This window comes from Dreissena polymorpha, chromosome 1 (genome assembly GCF_020536995.1).
Source record: "Dreissena polymorpha isolate Duluth1 chromosome 1, UMN_Dpol_1.0, whole genome shotgun sequence".
Lineage (NCBI taxonomy): Eukaryota > Metazoa > Mollusca > Bivalvia > Myida > Dreissenidae > Dreissena > Dreissena polymorpha.
Window position 1 is genome coordinate 19,228,614 of NC_068355.1, and position 15,900 is coordinate 19,244,513.

The 15,900-nt window shown below is 37.1% G+C and overlaps 1 protein-coding gene across 1 annotated transcript; it reads left to right on the forward strand.

Annotated features, from left to right (window-relative positions):
* The first annotated feature begins 219 nt into the window (after positions 1-219).
* Positions 220-15,287, forward strand: LOC127835887 (uncharacterized). Its single transcript, XM_052362656.1, has 5 exons — positions 220-1,643; positions 4,857-4,965; positions 9,425-9,508; positions 11,773-11,869; positions 14,196-15,287. Exon 1 carries the CDS (start codon positions 220-222, stop codon positions 1,612-1,614), a length of 1,395 nt encoding a protein of 464 aa, XP_052218616.1. The 3' UTR covers positions 1,615-1,643; positions 4,857-4,965; positions 9,425-9,508; positions 11,773-11,869; positions 14,196-15,287.
* Positions 15,288-15,900: the final 613 nt, after the last annotated feature.

Below are 15,900 nucleotides of genomic sequence, written 5' to 3' on the forward strand. Positions count from 1 at the left end.
GATACGACATTCGTCAATCGCACGCACCATTTGAACACTTGCTGCCAAGAAGTGATGCCAATATTGTGCAAACACTACATTTTGACGTTTTATGTTACTAATTAAGTCGTAAACGAATTTTAAATTGTATTGGTCGCCGATGGAAAATTATCAGTGTTGTTTAAATTTTCACAGCTTTTATAGACGTTGTTTTTTTTTATTTCAGCAGTGTGTTTGAATATGGCGCATGCGCAGTCGTGGCGTAATATATGGACCACAATTAGTCCGCCCACTACGGCTCGCCCATACACGCGCCAGAGTATTTTCGATTCTCTGCGCGCTGTCCAGGAAGCACTGATACGCAAAACCGCCAATGAGCCGAGACACTTCGATCACTTCCCTGTTCCGGAGCCCGTGAAACCCACCGTCGAGATGCACCACCATGCACGTGTGAACCCAAATACCAATGCCAATCCTAACATTAATGACAAGCTTCCAAATCGCTACAGCGGCGTGAAAACGTGGAATTTAGGATCATCACTTCACACTGGCTCGAGAAATCTCGGTGTAGTCTCGGATAATACGAGAAGCGTCGACAAACAAAAAGATAACAAGTTTGATGCGATATCAAATCTGAAATCCCAACAAGCAGATAATTCTCTGAACAATCCTGCTGAAGTCAATCCCACTAATTTCGGCGTCCTCGAAGAAGCTGGGATGCTAGGAATTCTTCCTACTATATCTCCTAATGCTGACGTCGCTGGCATGGATGGCGTGGTTGCTATATACGCCATGGATCATAACCAACACGCCGCATCGCCAACGCGACAGACATCCACTGCGAACGTCGTACCGACGTCTCAGGTCACCGCGGGTCGGAGCTCAACAACGCGACGTTTGCGGGTGCTGCCCAATGGGTCCATTGTCGACTTTGGCATAGACGGGTCAACTCAAATGACAGATCATGCTAGACCAACGCGACTGGCGCCCACTATAACCTCCGCCTCGCAACACACCATGACTTCCGCCGCGCAGCCACAGTCCACTTCAGTCTCTAACGCGGAGCCTGTCAGAGTCTCCCCGGTGGCCTCTGTAGGTCAAGGTCACGGCGAGCCTATTTCTACGTCGGGTTTGTCCATTAAAATTCGTTATCCAGAACCCACTTCAAGCACCAAGTTTCCCAACCCCCAGTCAACGCATAGCAGCTCAACGCATAACAGCCCAACGCACACAAGCTCAATGCATAGCAGCTCAACGCATAGAAGCTCAACTCCTAATCACAGCGAACCAATGCCATTAGCAAAACCGAATGACTCTGATCAGAATAACCTTCATGAGTCGCATCATCAAAACTCATACAGTTCCGACGACGTTGTGAGCTCGATCATGGAAGACCCTAGGTACTTCCCTAGAGCGAAGACGTTAGCGGGATTGGAGGCACTGGAGAAACCCAAGACCGCATTCGCCTTCAACCTCGCAGATCTGCCGGCGAACTTCTCTGTCCATCTGCCCACTCCCAAGACGACAACACACAAAACCGACGACGACCACTACTGCAACTACGACGACGACCACTACACCTACGACGACGACAACCACGACAACAACAACACCGGCGCCGACGGAAAATCCTGATGATGTGGCATTCTACTCACAAGGCGGTAGTAAGTGCACGATTGTTTCGTTTTTGTACCACATTCGACTCTTTCTTCATCTCTCCATTCATCGAGTGAACTTCATATTCCACCATTGAATCTAGTTACATGAGCCTCGCTCGGCAAATACGGTGCTTAATGTATGTGCGTAATTAATTGTCGCTATAGATTAGCCTGTGCAGTTTGCTTTAATGGGTATTTGCGTTCAACTAAAGTCTTTTTAAACGGATATCCAATCTATGCGGTTAGTGTCCATCTTGATTACCGGTAGCGTACGAAACAGGACTATTCTGGGACGACACTTTACCACATCCATTAAGCCCCGTTTTCACAGAGCGATGCTTAAATGCGAATTGTCCAAGCGTATTGTTTGAGTGCGAATGCGTATTTTTGAGTATATATCAGCTACAAATGTTCTATCGGTTAATAAAAGGAGTTTGAAATTGACACGGGGGACGACTGTCAGTACAACAAATGTGATTTTTCTAATGTTCTCATGCTGAGTATTAATTCTGTTAAAATGTAAGAAAATTAAATTGTTTTAAAGATATTAATTACAGCTTGTGAGGAAATGATAATACAAGCATGTGATAATAGTTATAAGCGTTATGCATGATTATCGCGAAGTCAAAATCGAAAATGGAGGGTCAGTTGTGCAGTTTGTCGGTAGACCGCAAGTCATAGAAGTGGAGCATTAAAAGGGATACATGGTTTACCAAATACTCGCGTTAATGCATCGGTCGCCACGCTGTCCGTAACAGCAGTAGATATTTCATTGACATATTATATTATATTTTACCACGCCGTATTACTTAGGACCACGACTCATATATTAATCGCTGCAATAAAACGGTGGTATTTCCCACCATTTGATTAACTTTTTTTCTGCTGCTGATGTGTCCGCGACAATCAAAGTTTGGCAAGCTTGTACCGTTCCGCCATAAAGCACAGTCGAACTGTTAACTGCATCTCAAGTGACCAAGGTGATGTGAGTCCACATAGCTTTTGAGCCGCGCTCTATGAAAACAGGGCTCAATGCATGTTCGTTAAGTGTTGTTTATGATTAGACTTCACAGTCCGCATTGACAGCACATCTTTAAAGGAAGTCTCTTCTTACAGAAATTCCAGTTATGGTAGGAAGTGTGGTCCCTACTTAGCCTGTGCGGACTGCTCAAACTTATCTGGGACGGTACTTCACGCATATGCATTAGGCCCCGTTTTCCCAGAGCGAGGCCAATTTGACATAAAAAAGCTCTACAGCGGAGTATCTTTTAATTGTCACTAAAAGCTGAATATAATCAGCAGCATTGTTTGCAGGAGGACACCAATCTCAAAAAAAGCTAACGGTTATTTATTTTAAGTACATGTACCATGATATGTTCTTTTTCTTTTGCTTGAAACGATTGTTTGATTACTTGATGCACAGCATGCTCTATATAGGGCACATTTAATACATAATAAGGCTTACAGGGACCATTTTCGACTTTGTGAGATAAATGAATGGTATAGAATATTTGTTATACTATTTTATAGTTGTAATAATCGCAGGCCCATGCAGTGGACCTTTGACAAAGTAGACGCAGTTCTTTATACAGTCGTAAGTCCCTGAATCCTTTGTCTCGTCATGATGGACTGATTCATATTTCATAACACATATTAGATGCCGCATTATTTTCTCTAGTTCACGCTGTAATGTAGTTGATTAATCATACAAGTTTGCGGACACTTACCATTTAATGATTAGACGTACCTGAACCGCTTGTCTGATTGTCATATACACTAGTCATTGCGCAACATTCTGTTCCGACATACAGACACATGAGACAGGAAGGTAATGAATGTCAAGATTATTGTGTTAACTGAATAATAAAAATGTAGACTCCATCAGGCGAAAGGGTCCATTCAACTGAACAGTATTGCATGCAACAATATCAGACTTTCATGGATAGCTTGATGTAGAGCAGAGTTCATACACCCAGCTGCATTATTAACGGCCTTATTCCCCTTCGTCTGAATGACTTCTGAATGGATATTTTAGCATTCTTAAAGAATTGTAGTTTTGTTAACCCGTTAATGTCCTGGTTTGAGTATGTAACACGTGTGTGTTATATATATACATGTATTCGACATTAAACATAACTCATGTCAAATGTGTCTTTGACCCATTTAAGCCTAGTGGACTCAAAATTAGGGATGTCTAGTATTTTTATTTCTATAATTAGAATATTTCTTACAGAAATTCCTTTAAGCAAACAGCGCAGACCCTGATGAGACGCCGCATCATGTGGCGTCTCATCTGGGTCTACGCTGTTTGCCAATGCCTTTTTTCTAGACGCTAGGCATACATCGGTTAACAGGAGTTCAATGTGACAGAGAAAAAAATATAAACGTTAATTTCACGAACGTTGCGATCAGAAACAATAATAAATGTTCACTGACTTCATCACCATAATAATAATAATAATAATAATAATAATATTTCTCAAAACACTACGACTATGAGGTATATAGTTACATACCCGCTATCGCTGAATAATTAACAGAATAATATTTGATAATGCATAGTTGTATATTGTTTTTGCTACTCTGAAACATTGCGAGCATACTCTTATTCAAAAGGTTGGATGTCGCCAGCTCATATTTGTCAGCAACATGCTTCTCTAAATTAACGTAACTTCGCCGTCAAAATATGAAACGTTGACAGCTCATTTTCGTGCAGCAACAATTAAAGTTTGTAAAACACAGTACATGGACAAGCGTGCCGCATAATTTAACGTTTACCCCCGTACGTTAAATGACGCCAGCATCGTGTCTCCGTTGCGAGTGCGGTGATAGTTACTGCAGCCATTTTCGACTGGACTCATTTAACGTTTAAAGGTTGTGCCTTTTACGTTTTGTGAGTACTTTTGATATACTGCGTAGCTCAGTTTTTCCCCGTTTTGGACAATTCGTCCAATATCTAAAACAAAAGGAATTTCATTTTGTTGAAAAATAAGTTTAAATTGAAGCGCCAACGTGCATAGCTGTTTTTAATATCTTCCGTTGGAATTCAGTGCCCCGAAAAAGAGAACAGGAATTATTCAAGGTCATCCATTAACACACAGCTTAGTCCAAACGTTAGAAGTGGAAACGCATCTACAATGGAAAAGTGTGGTATTTGCGCGTACTACATGCTTGTTTTTATCTGGGTGTGTTCACTTATAATTTCCACCGACGCTTCAGTGGGGATCAACATCACTTACCTGAACGACAACCATGTGTGCCCGAGCTCTCGTGCGCGCTGGCAGGATTTCACCGTGTATCTTGAGACCAAGCCGAGGCTGTGCATGATGTAAGTACATGTATAGTCTTCCACTATTATAACTATGTTTATTTCATACTATCGATTCGGACTTGCATGATTCATGACGTAAGTATTGACTACCACTAAGTAGTATATCTATATTTATGTTATTATATAAGTATTGATTCTCAGTTATGATTATTTCATATCTGGCTACGCATTAAGTACGTTTTTTCTTACAATTATCAATATACAATATGTTATTTTGCATGATCTAAGTATAGGCTCCCATTTATCATCATTTCAGTTGTGACAGTAAAGTTGTAAGTTATGACTTCTGTTTCACATATCATCAAGTCAGTATTTACACTATGTTTTCTTGCAATGAAAGGAACAGACACAAAATAACCATTTTTACTGCGTATGTTGAAAGTATAGGCTCAAAACTTTTATTTCGTATGTTTTTGTAAATTGACCGTGCTCTGTGAAAAAGGGGTTTAATGAATGTGCGTGAAGTGTCGTCCCACATAAGCTGTGCAATATGCACAGGCTAATCAGGGACGACACTTTCCGCTTTTATGATATTTTCTGTTTAAGTCCTTTCTTAGTAAAAATCCAGGTAAGGCGGAAAGTGTCGTCCCTGATATGCCTGTGATGACTGCACAGGCTAATCTGGGACGATACTGCACGCATATAGATTAAAATTCCTTTTAAACTACAAGTGTATTTCTGCTTCCTTGTTATTATAAGTCAACCATTTTGAGTATGCCTTTATCCTGTTCATGATTTAAGTACGAACCAAAAGTTATATTTATTTCGATGTATTGATATGTGTTTCGACTAGTTACAAGCATTTCTAACAAATATATTTTACCTTTATTACTGCTATGCTTACAGAAATATGACGTTAGAATATCCCGAACGTTTGACACTGCTAATCAGTCATACCAAATTCGTGATTATAACGATCTAAAGTTAAGAATGCTTTTCAAATCTGTAAGTACAGTTTCGCATTTTTATAAAAAAATATTATGCAATAATTTAAATGTTAGACCGTTGCTATGTACACCCCATGCGCGCATTGCTACATGTTCATTGATAGTTATGATTGAAAAACTCGATCTGTTTCAGCGACCGGACATTAATTACAGCTTCATGTATTTGTCACGCGACGGCAAAAATAAATAGGGTTCATTCAGAATGATTCAATGATAATGATTACCTAGATTGGCTATAGAGAGTATAAAATACAGCACTCGTTGCATGAACATGGATGGTGGAGAGGTCAAAGGATTAGACTTTTTCTCTAGGTGTCAGGGGTTCGAGCCCAGTACGTTGAGTGTTCTTTTTCTTTCTTTATTATTGTTTATTACTGGAGCTTTTTAAGATCCAATGTTTACATATATCAATATAAAATATTTAATGACAAACTTTAATATCTGCGAAAATCTGTGAAAAGGTCCCTTTCAGAGTGCTGAACTCATTCAATGTAACATTTCCTCAATCTATACGATGAAATCATACGGTATTTCAACAACATATACAACTCATAGACAAAGATAACTCAACAAAACATGGCGTATATGTGCACAGCCTTATTATAACCACGAACACATAACATATTGAATAGCATTATTGCGTCATCGTGACATACAAGTTTTATCAGAAAGATGAGAAGTGTCATGTGAGGCAACAATCACTTTTCGTAGTCATACCTACATGTCTAAAACACCCGCTACTCGTTAATTAAATTAATGACGGAGAACTTGACAGAAAGGGCGCCACAATATCAAACTTATGCATACTTAACGCTCTGTTTGTTTGATTAATAGATGGGTAAGAGGGTTAATACAGACATTAATTGATGTGTCATACAACCTTTTTGAATGAACTCGCTTACTTTTAGGACGATGGCCAACACCACGTTGCTTGCGTTGGATTATTTTTAACCCATTTATGCTTAGCGTCTAGTAAAAAGGCCTTGACAAACAGCGTAGACCCAGATGACCCAGTCTCATCTGGGTCTGCGCTGTTTGCTTAAAAGAATTTATGTAAGAAATATTCTAAATATAGAAATAAATATACTCGACATCCCTAATTTTGGACATAAATTTATCCAATTAAGAAGGATGGGATAGTCCACTAGGCATAAATGGGTTAATGCATGTACTCGCGTGCACCTTTTGTTATCGTAAAACAATGCTTATTTAAATTATATTATAAATAGCAAACAATACTGAATAATATGATAAATAATATGCTATCAAATTTCTTTCGGAGCGCATTTTTAATTTCCTCCGTTTCCTGAATATGGACATAACATTCGCAATAGTTTCTAAACGAAAATAACGTTATTGTAATGTTTAAACAATACCTCTTTAGATGTCATTTAAATGTATTTACGTATTTTCGTGAGAATTTATAATTTATTATCCACGAAACGACATAACAACGTTCATTTGTCGACACGATGGCTCGAAACGTCATTCATTTTGAAGGGTATTTACCAGTAGTCATAATAAAATTCGTCCATTTCAAATTTACTTGCATAACGTAGGAATATCATAAAAAATATTGAATGTGCAGGAAACCGTAATAAAAATAATGATGCACAGCGATGGTTTGCGCCTCTGAAGAATGTAAGATAGCCAACCAACACATGTATGCAGGCTTCTGGTAAATGTACGATTTCAAACAACTCATTCCAGGAGCCTCTAGTTAATGTACGATAGGCACAAAACACATTCATGGAGATTGAACGATAAGCAACAAACACATTCCTGGAGATCTTTGGTGAATTTATGATAGAGAACCAACATATTCCTGGAGATCTCTGGTGAATGTACGATACAAAACCAACACATTCCTGGAGATCTCTGGTGAATGTACGATATACAACCAACACATTCCCGGATGCTTCTCGTGAATGTACGATTGGCAACCTGCACATATCTGGAGGCCTCTCGTAAATTCACGATGAGCAACCAATACATTCATGGAGGCCTCTGGTGAATGTACGATAGGCAACCAATACATTCCTGGAGGCCTCTGGTGAATGTACGATAGACAACTAACACATTCCTGGAGATCTCCGGTGAATGTAGGATAGACAACTAACACATTCCTTGAGATCTCTGGTGAATGTACGATAGACAACCAACACATTTTTGGAGATCTCTGGTGAATGTACGATAAGCAACCCACTCATTCCTGGAGATCTTTGGTGAATTAATGATAGGCAACCAACACATTCCTGGATATCTCTGGTGAATGTACGATATGCAATCAATACATTCCTGGATATCTCCGGTGAATGTGCGAAAGACAACCATACCATTCCCGGATGTTTCTCGTGAATGTACGATATGCAACCAGCACATTTCTGGAGTCCTCGCGTAAATGTACGATAAGCAACCAATACATTTCTGGAGGGCTCTGGTGAATGTACGATAGGCAACTAACAGTTTCATGGAGGCCTCTCGTGAATGTACGATATCCAACCAATACATTCTTTGTGAGCGCAGGGAAAACACTCACAGAAACAAATCTATATAGAGAGTCAAGTGTATCAATCGGAAAATGCGGAAATGTCTGAATAAAATTCACGGGTTCTTATATATAATTAAATAATTATCATAGATAGGTCAGTAATTTTATAACGCTTAATATAGTATTGCTATGAAGAAAGGTTGCTGGTATAAACTAAAAGAAAGTTTTCGGGGCTCTGACGATGTAACGTACCGGGATAATTATAACGCTTAATGTATTCTAATCTTAGTCTATTTTTAAGGGACTTGTTCTCGTGCGTGTTTTGAATAATGGAATGTAGTAACTTGCAGGATCGAACAAGAAGATTACATTGAACATTATTGTCATATCAAAATAACAATAAATAATGCCTTCAAACTAGGTTTCTTAAGAGGCAAAACTACTGTATGTTACAAATAACCCACGACAAACGTTATTAACAATTTATTAGGTTATCTCTTTTGGATTGAGTTTCGTTATTGATAGTTAATGCCATAAGTGTTATTTCGCTTGTTTTATTTTAATGTATATTTTATATTTTGTCAATGTGGCAATATTATTAATGCTTTTTTTACTGATTTGTGAACAAACCTTATTGTTGTAAGAGTAAAAATTGTGCAAGCATAGAAGAGATTTACTAATGTACATGTTTGTCAAAAAATAATTGAGGCATGTCAGAATTTAATGTGTTTCAGCGTATCTGTAGGAAAATACATTTCAAAACGCCATTATGTTGGGTTTTTTCTCTGACAGCTTTGTTCGTATGTTTGTGTCAGTGCATATCGGTATTCATAACCTAATGCAACAGATGCTGTATGTTTCTGGATATTCTAGCACAATGTCCAACCTTTCTCCTTTCATTGCTATTCCCACTTGTATTTCATATGCTTGTATTGTCCTCATTGTTGCAAGAAGATTGCAAGACAACTTTGGCTTCACTTTTACATTAATTTTCATTTAAGATATGTTTCTATTTCAGACAAGTGACGTTCAACGCTCGGTACAAGCGTGAGCCTATTTATACCAACACGTGGTGGGGCCAGACGGTCGACTACGTCTACACGTACGTAGCATTCTATATATACATGCAAATAGTTCGTGTCCTTCTTTTACTTCTGCGTTCTTGATTAAATAATAAGAAAATACGCTTGTGCAAAACTAGTATACGTTTAATGTTTTCTTTAAAATAGATTACACTAACTAGTGTTAACTTTTTAATCCACAATCAAAATTGCATAACAACGTCCATCCTCGGAACATATTGTGATTGTGTTTTTAATCTGGAAAACCCGGGTTTAATATGCGTTAAGTGTCGTAACATATTAGCCTGTGACGTCCGCATAGGCTTATCAGGGACGACACTTTTGTGCTAAGAAGAGACTTCGTTTAAACGAAAAATACAAGAACAACTGGAAGTCTCGTCCTTGATTAGCCTGTGTGGACTACACAGGCTTATCTGGGACGACACTGTATGCACATGCATTAAGCTTTGTTTTACCAGAGCAAGGTACTTTGATACTGATGTTTATTACGGCTCGATGCATAAACCTTAAAAAACGCTCAATAACAGTTGTCTCCCTTTCCTGTGATGATACACTGGGCTATCTCACAGCAAAAGAACATCAATGAGTTCATGCTTTGTCTTTATTCTGCATTTGGCAGAAAGTATGTGAATTCCTTCTCCGTTCTGAATAAAAAAAAACAATTTGAATAGAATACGATATACGTTTATTATTTAATATAACAAACGCATGCATGTTTAAATTATGTTAAATTGCATAACAAGTGATAACTATGTCTACACCAGTCTACTCTTACTAAGATATCATGAACATATGAGTCGCGTTCTGAGAAAACTGGACATAATGCATGTGCGTTAAGTGTCGTCCCAGATAAGCCTGTCCGCACAGGCTAATCAGGGACGACACTTTACGCCTAAATTGGATTTTTGCTAAGAAAAGACTTCATTTGAACGAAAAATGTCAAAAAGCGGAAAGTGTCGTCCCTGATTAGCCTGTGCAGTCACAGTAATTTGGGACGACACTTAACGCACATGCATTATGCCCAGTTTTCTCAGAACACGACTCATATATTTCCTACTTTGAGCCTTATACTCTATCGATATCTTATTCCATGCGTATGGACATTTTATTCTAAATACTCGATACTAATTTGCACAATAGTTTGAAAGACCTTTAATACCTTTAATTTAAGCCGCACATGGTGTATACTTGTATGTGTTTATTTAACAAGTAATAAATAACGTATTTACACGTATACGTGCTGGCGGACATATGTTTTACTTTAGCACTACTTTAGCACGTACAATTTAAAATACGACTCGATCTGCTCTCAGTTATTTTTCTCCACTTAGTGACATTATAGGTAAACTAAATATACGCACAATTCAAATATATATACAACAAAGACTCAATTTACCTAAAAAGTGATGCACTTTAACTGCGACCCCATTATACACAAATACAAACGGGTAAGGTATGGCAATGTTTTCATCAAATGTGTGTCGTGTTAAGATTATAACACTCTCTGTGTGTTTTAATAAAAGTACAAATCTATATCCTCACCGCCAGCATAGAACAAGTGATACTCACATTGATTTGAATATAATTTCCATAATATAATGTTACCATGTTAACCATGTATTTGCATGCGTACGTTTCTTACCTGTCATAACGTACAACGCTAAGCTAACTTATTAACTATTGAACCTGTTTTATATCTTTGTACATTGTCGAATTATTTCAGAAACATAAAACCAATATAAAGTTAATATTCTTAAACCATCATTTTGAGATTGAATTTAACAGTCCGTTTAGTGACATCAGTTGACGACATATGATACGCGCCCTGCGAAAATGGGTTTTATGCAATACAAGGCCAGCAAAGCTCAAGTCCAGCTTGCACAACGACGCAGTCTATTCGAGAGATTCGTTTTCCTCTATAAAGTCACTTAAGGTTTCGTGATATCATAAGCAAACATGGTAGCTTCCGACCGACTGCACGTATGCGCATGCTGGGCTGCAGCTTCTCTTGCCACTCTTGCCGCATGTGGCATAACACCCATTTTGCATGACGCGGTACATATAGCAGCGTCACTTAAGCAGTCTTTGGACCATGAGTTCCTTTTTAAGTACCGCTTGTAAAAGTAAAACATTTTGTCTCACTTTAAGAATAAACTAAACGCAGCCCGTTTTTGTCTGTAAGCACTGTACATATTTATTTTACTGCATTATATATGACAACCATGCACATTAAATGCGATGTTTTACCCAGCGTACATTGCAGTTGTCTGGACCTCTGTTTCAGCACGGTGTATGACCCGGAGGTCACGTTTATGGACGCGTACAACCCCGGCTCTAGTCGGTCTCTCCAACGTACCGTTGCGCCATTTTAATTAAAAAACGTGCGTCTCGTACGTAGAATAATACGGAGAAGAACATGTCGTAACAATATGTGTAAACTAGAAAACGCTTGCTTCCGCGCTAAAGCAGCCAGCGTGTGTTTTGACATCTTACATTTTTTCGCTCTGCTGAACACAATTATTTTTGCAAACAAACTAACAGACTATGCGTTTGTTTCACGGTATCTGCATTCGCGACAGGTGCTTATTGCTTCAGAAGTCATTTGCGATATCAAGCCTTTCTTTGCTTCTCGCGGCTTTGCGTACCTTCTCGCGGCTTTGCGTACGTTGCAATAAGTGGTAGTTGACCTGTTTCCATCGACAGTTGCGAAAAAGTCACGGAATGTTAATAGAAACCAATTTGCTACTGTTTGTTTTTATGTTGCTACATTTATGCGAGCGCCATAAGCAGTCTTGCTAGCGAGTTCTTAATGGGTGCATTTCTTGTGTCAGAAAATTAAAAACTGTAAAATTATTATTATTTGTTTGACATCAAATATCTTTGGTTGTGTAGGGTGACTGATCCACGAGTTAAACACCAACAAGTCCAAAAATGACAAACGTAAATTCCGCATTTTCTTTAAAAATAAGATATACACGAATTAACGTGTTTACGAAAACATTAATGCCATCGAATATAAATGATTTTACAGTATACTATTTGTGGTGGCTTGTACTGGTTAGACTGACACAAGATTTTACCGTCTACGATAAACATAAAATTTTTAAACATATGTATTGTCGCCTCATGTAACTGTCAGACTTAGTTGTTTGCGTCTTTACCATCGGAACAATTACGTCTTAATCTTCCGGGTATTGCGGTCAATGTTAAGCTGCTTGTTAAAAATTGATCCGTGGTGTATTTCTAATGTCTTAAAACATCTTTACATAATGTAAAAGCATATCCGATGGATTAAAATCATTAATAAATGTTGCATGTGCGCACATTGTATTTCGTTCCATTACATGCGCCATACATGTAGTAGAATGAGTTTTGTGCATGTTGTTTCTGGTGTCTTGTTTTATGAAATGTTGGTGTTGGTGTAAATCTTCTGTTTTAAATCTTACTATGTATTATATTAACTATAATTGAATACCTCAAATCGACTATATTTTACAATTAAAACGAGTTATTTTGTATGGTTTTCTCCACAGGTGGTTAGCGTGTGGCTATGATATTAATTAGTGAAAACATCATTTTAAATGATAAATAATCATATTATAACGAAAAATTAACTTTTCTGAAAAAAAAAATTTCACTATCAAATATATATATTTGATAGTGAAATATTATTTTTTTCAGAAAACCACCTGTGGTTTTCTCTTGGGGAAGTCTATTTAAAAGTGCACTTTCCATAACCTGTATCACAAGAAACAATATATTTTCATTTTAAATGTATGTATAAGTGCCGTATAATGAACTTGTTTTTAAATCGTTTACTATCATACTGCTTGCAGTGGCAAGTGTTGTACGATACCATACAATGTCAACGTGGAATGCAGTAAGAATGTATCGTACATGCTACATAGTTGATGCGAAATATGTGGCAGCTGGTGAAATGCTGTACATCATTCCAATTTGTCGTATTTTATGGATGAAGCATCTATTATTTTATACGCTCTGACAATATATGCGAGTTTGGTCTCTCATGCGTGAACATTACAACAACTAGGTGGACTGACCGTTTGCTAGAATCATAAACCTCCCAGGTTTGGCCCGATAGTGGCAACCTTGAATGTCGTTCATTCAAATTAATAAATCTGTTTACTCTCTACTGTACATATACATGTATATATCAAGTAAAACAGGGGGGGGGGGGCAACTTTAGACGTACTTTTTACCATTCTTACTATTAGGTGTACACTGCATAGTGTATATGTTCTCGTGTATATTTTTACATTTTTATGTATAATCCATGACAAATATATAATATCATCCATTTAAAGTTAATTCTAAGGCACAATCAGGCAAATTAAAACAAAATGTAACACAGAATCTGATTTTCAGCTGTGTATTTCGCAACCACCATTTTGTTTGCATAAATCGTACCCTTTTGGGATGAAAAATAACTTGTAAAAACAAACTTTAAAACAAACAAAGTACACAAATCGCTAAACACAAATGTATTTGATGTGTGTGTAACTGACAAAACTACTTAATGAACTAGTAGTTTTTCTGCTTCTGTAATATGGACCTTTTTGAGAGACAAACTACAGGCCCATGAGCAAGCTCAATTTAACATTTTAATCTAGTAACAATTATTTATTCTTTGAACACATACTGGATATAATAAATATGTGTTTTTGTTGAATATGTTTTCCTATTCAGGGTCATATATGAACCGGAATGGAGGATGGTGGACCTTCACGAATGGCACGGAAGTTGGTATTCATGAATGCCCGTCACAGATATTGCGTCATCAGGGGCATCGTGTGATCACCATGATGTCATTTCCGCTGCAGCATTAAGCAAGATTATTTTAAAAGATTGGTTATATATTTGGAAAGAAAACTGTTTTTGATGAATACCATTTCCTACAATGTCTTAATGATTGATTCATTGTTTACTCGCAAAACGTGTTTTTTTCGTTCCCGTGTTACAACCGCGTCTGTGACAAATAACAGAAAAACCACATCGTTTCTTCATTACTAATTTATATTAAAAAATGTACCTCTATTATTATTTCACTGTGCAGCCTATTTTTTTTTCATCTTTTTTAAATAATTTAATAATAGAATGTGTCTGCTTTACTTCCGGTTCTTGTTAGATGGTATCATTGCTATTGCAAGATATTCGGTTATGTGCATGCATGTTTGTATTAAGGATTTTATAACGTTATTATATATCATAAGTCTTGTAAAAAAACTCTATTTTTGTTGTGCCGACGCTGAACCTTGTTTATATAATATTTTGAGTTTTCGGACCTTGCTAAAGTAGATTATATTCACTAACACTTTTAAATGTGCGATATTTTTACTGCATTCGATTAAAATCTCCTCATTAACTTTTATATTAACACAATCAAGAGGAAAAACATAGATAAATAAACAATTTAAGTTCCTAATGGATTTTATCAAGATTCAACATTGGCATGTATCCGAGTATATATCCAAATTAATTGCACGACGCGTTTCTAATGTTTTGCCATTTCGTATTTGATTGAAAATGAATGCAGTTTGTTTTGTTGATCAAAGACGTGTGTATATATGGGGTTTCTATAAGTATTGTACAAAATATGGTTAACCATAATTTCAAAAATGTGTCTACGTATCTATATTTGCATTGAATACGAGTGTCAATAATTTCACAAATTGTGTGATATTGATCGACCGTTACATTTAGAAAATAAAAATCTCTACATAGTATAATAACACGAAGATTAGTACTGCTGTTTTCACGCTATTGATGTGTATTTAATAATGTATTTGTGTTTTGTTTTCTTAATAAATAAGATGCATAAAAACATTTATCGTTGTTTATAGTGGTTGATTATGCTATGTGTTAAAAAAGTTGAAAGGTAGGGGTTCATTGGAAGAAGGCGTAATTTTTATTGTCAGAGTGTCAGTCATGCTTTCCGCGTTTTTACATCCTATGCATACCTCGATAACGAGGTGTCAACTTTAAAACTTCGCTCGTTTTTAGTTTGATTAGGTTGCGTTCATTTAAAAGATTTAAAAGAACGTGCAACGTATAAGAACCATAACGCTTGCTTCAATATTGTTAAAGGTATTGTCTTTTGTTAGCTTTGATAAAAAAATTGTATCTGGGTTTTATTCCAAAACTAAAAACATCCATATTTTTATTGAGAGAAAGTTTGTTCTGGAACATATCTCGAAAAATATCTTAAAGTGGCGTCTATTATAAGATTTTCGTATGATTTGTTTGTCGTTCAATTATCATGGTGCAGGATCAATTGGTTCCACAGGGGTTTACAAACGGACTGGACAAAACGAAAACACACCGGTAAGAACTTAATTAAGAAATTTCACATTGCATAGGCTGCATAAAAAACTGTCTGTTATGCACTACTTGA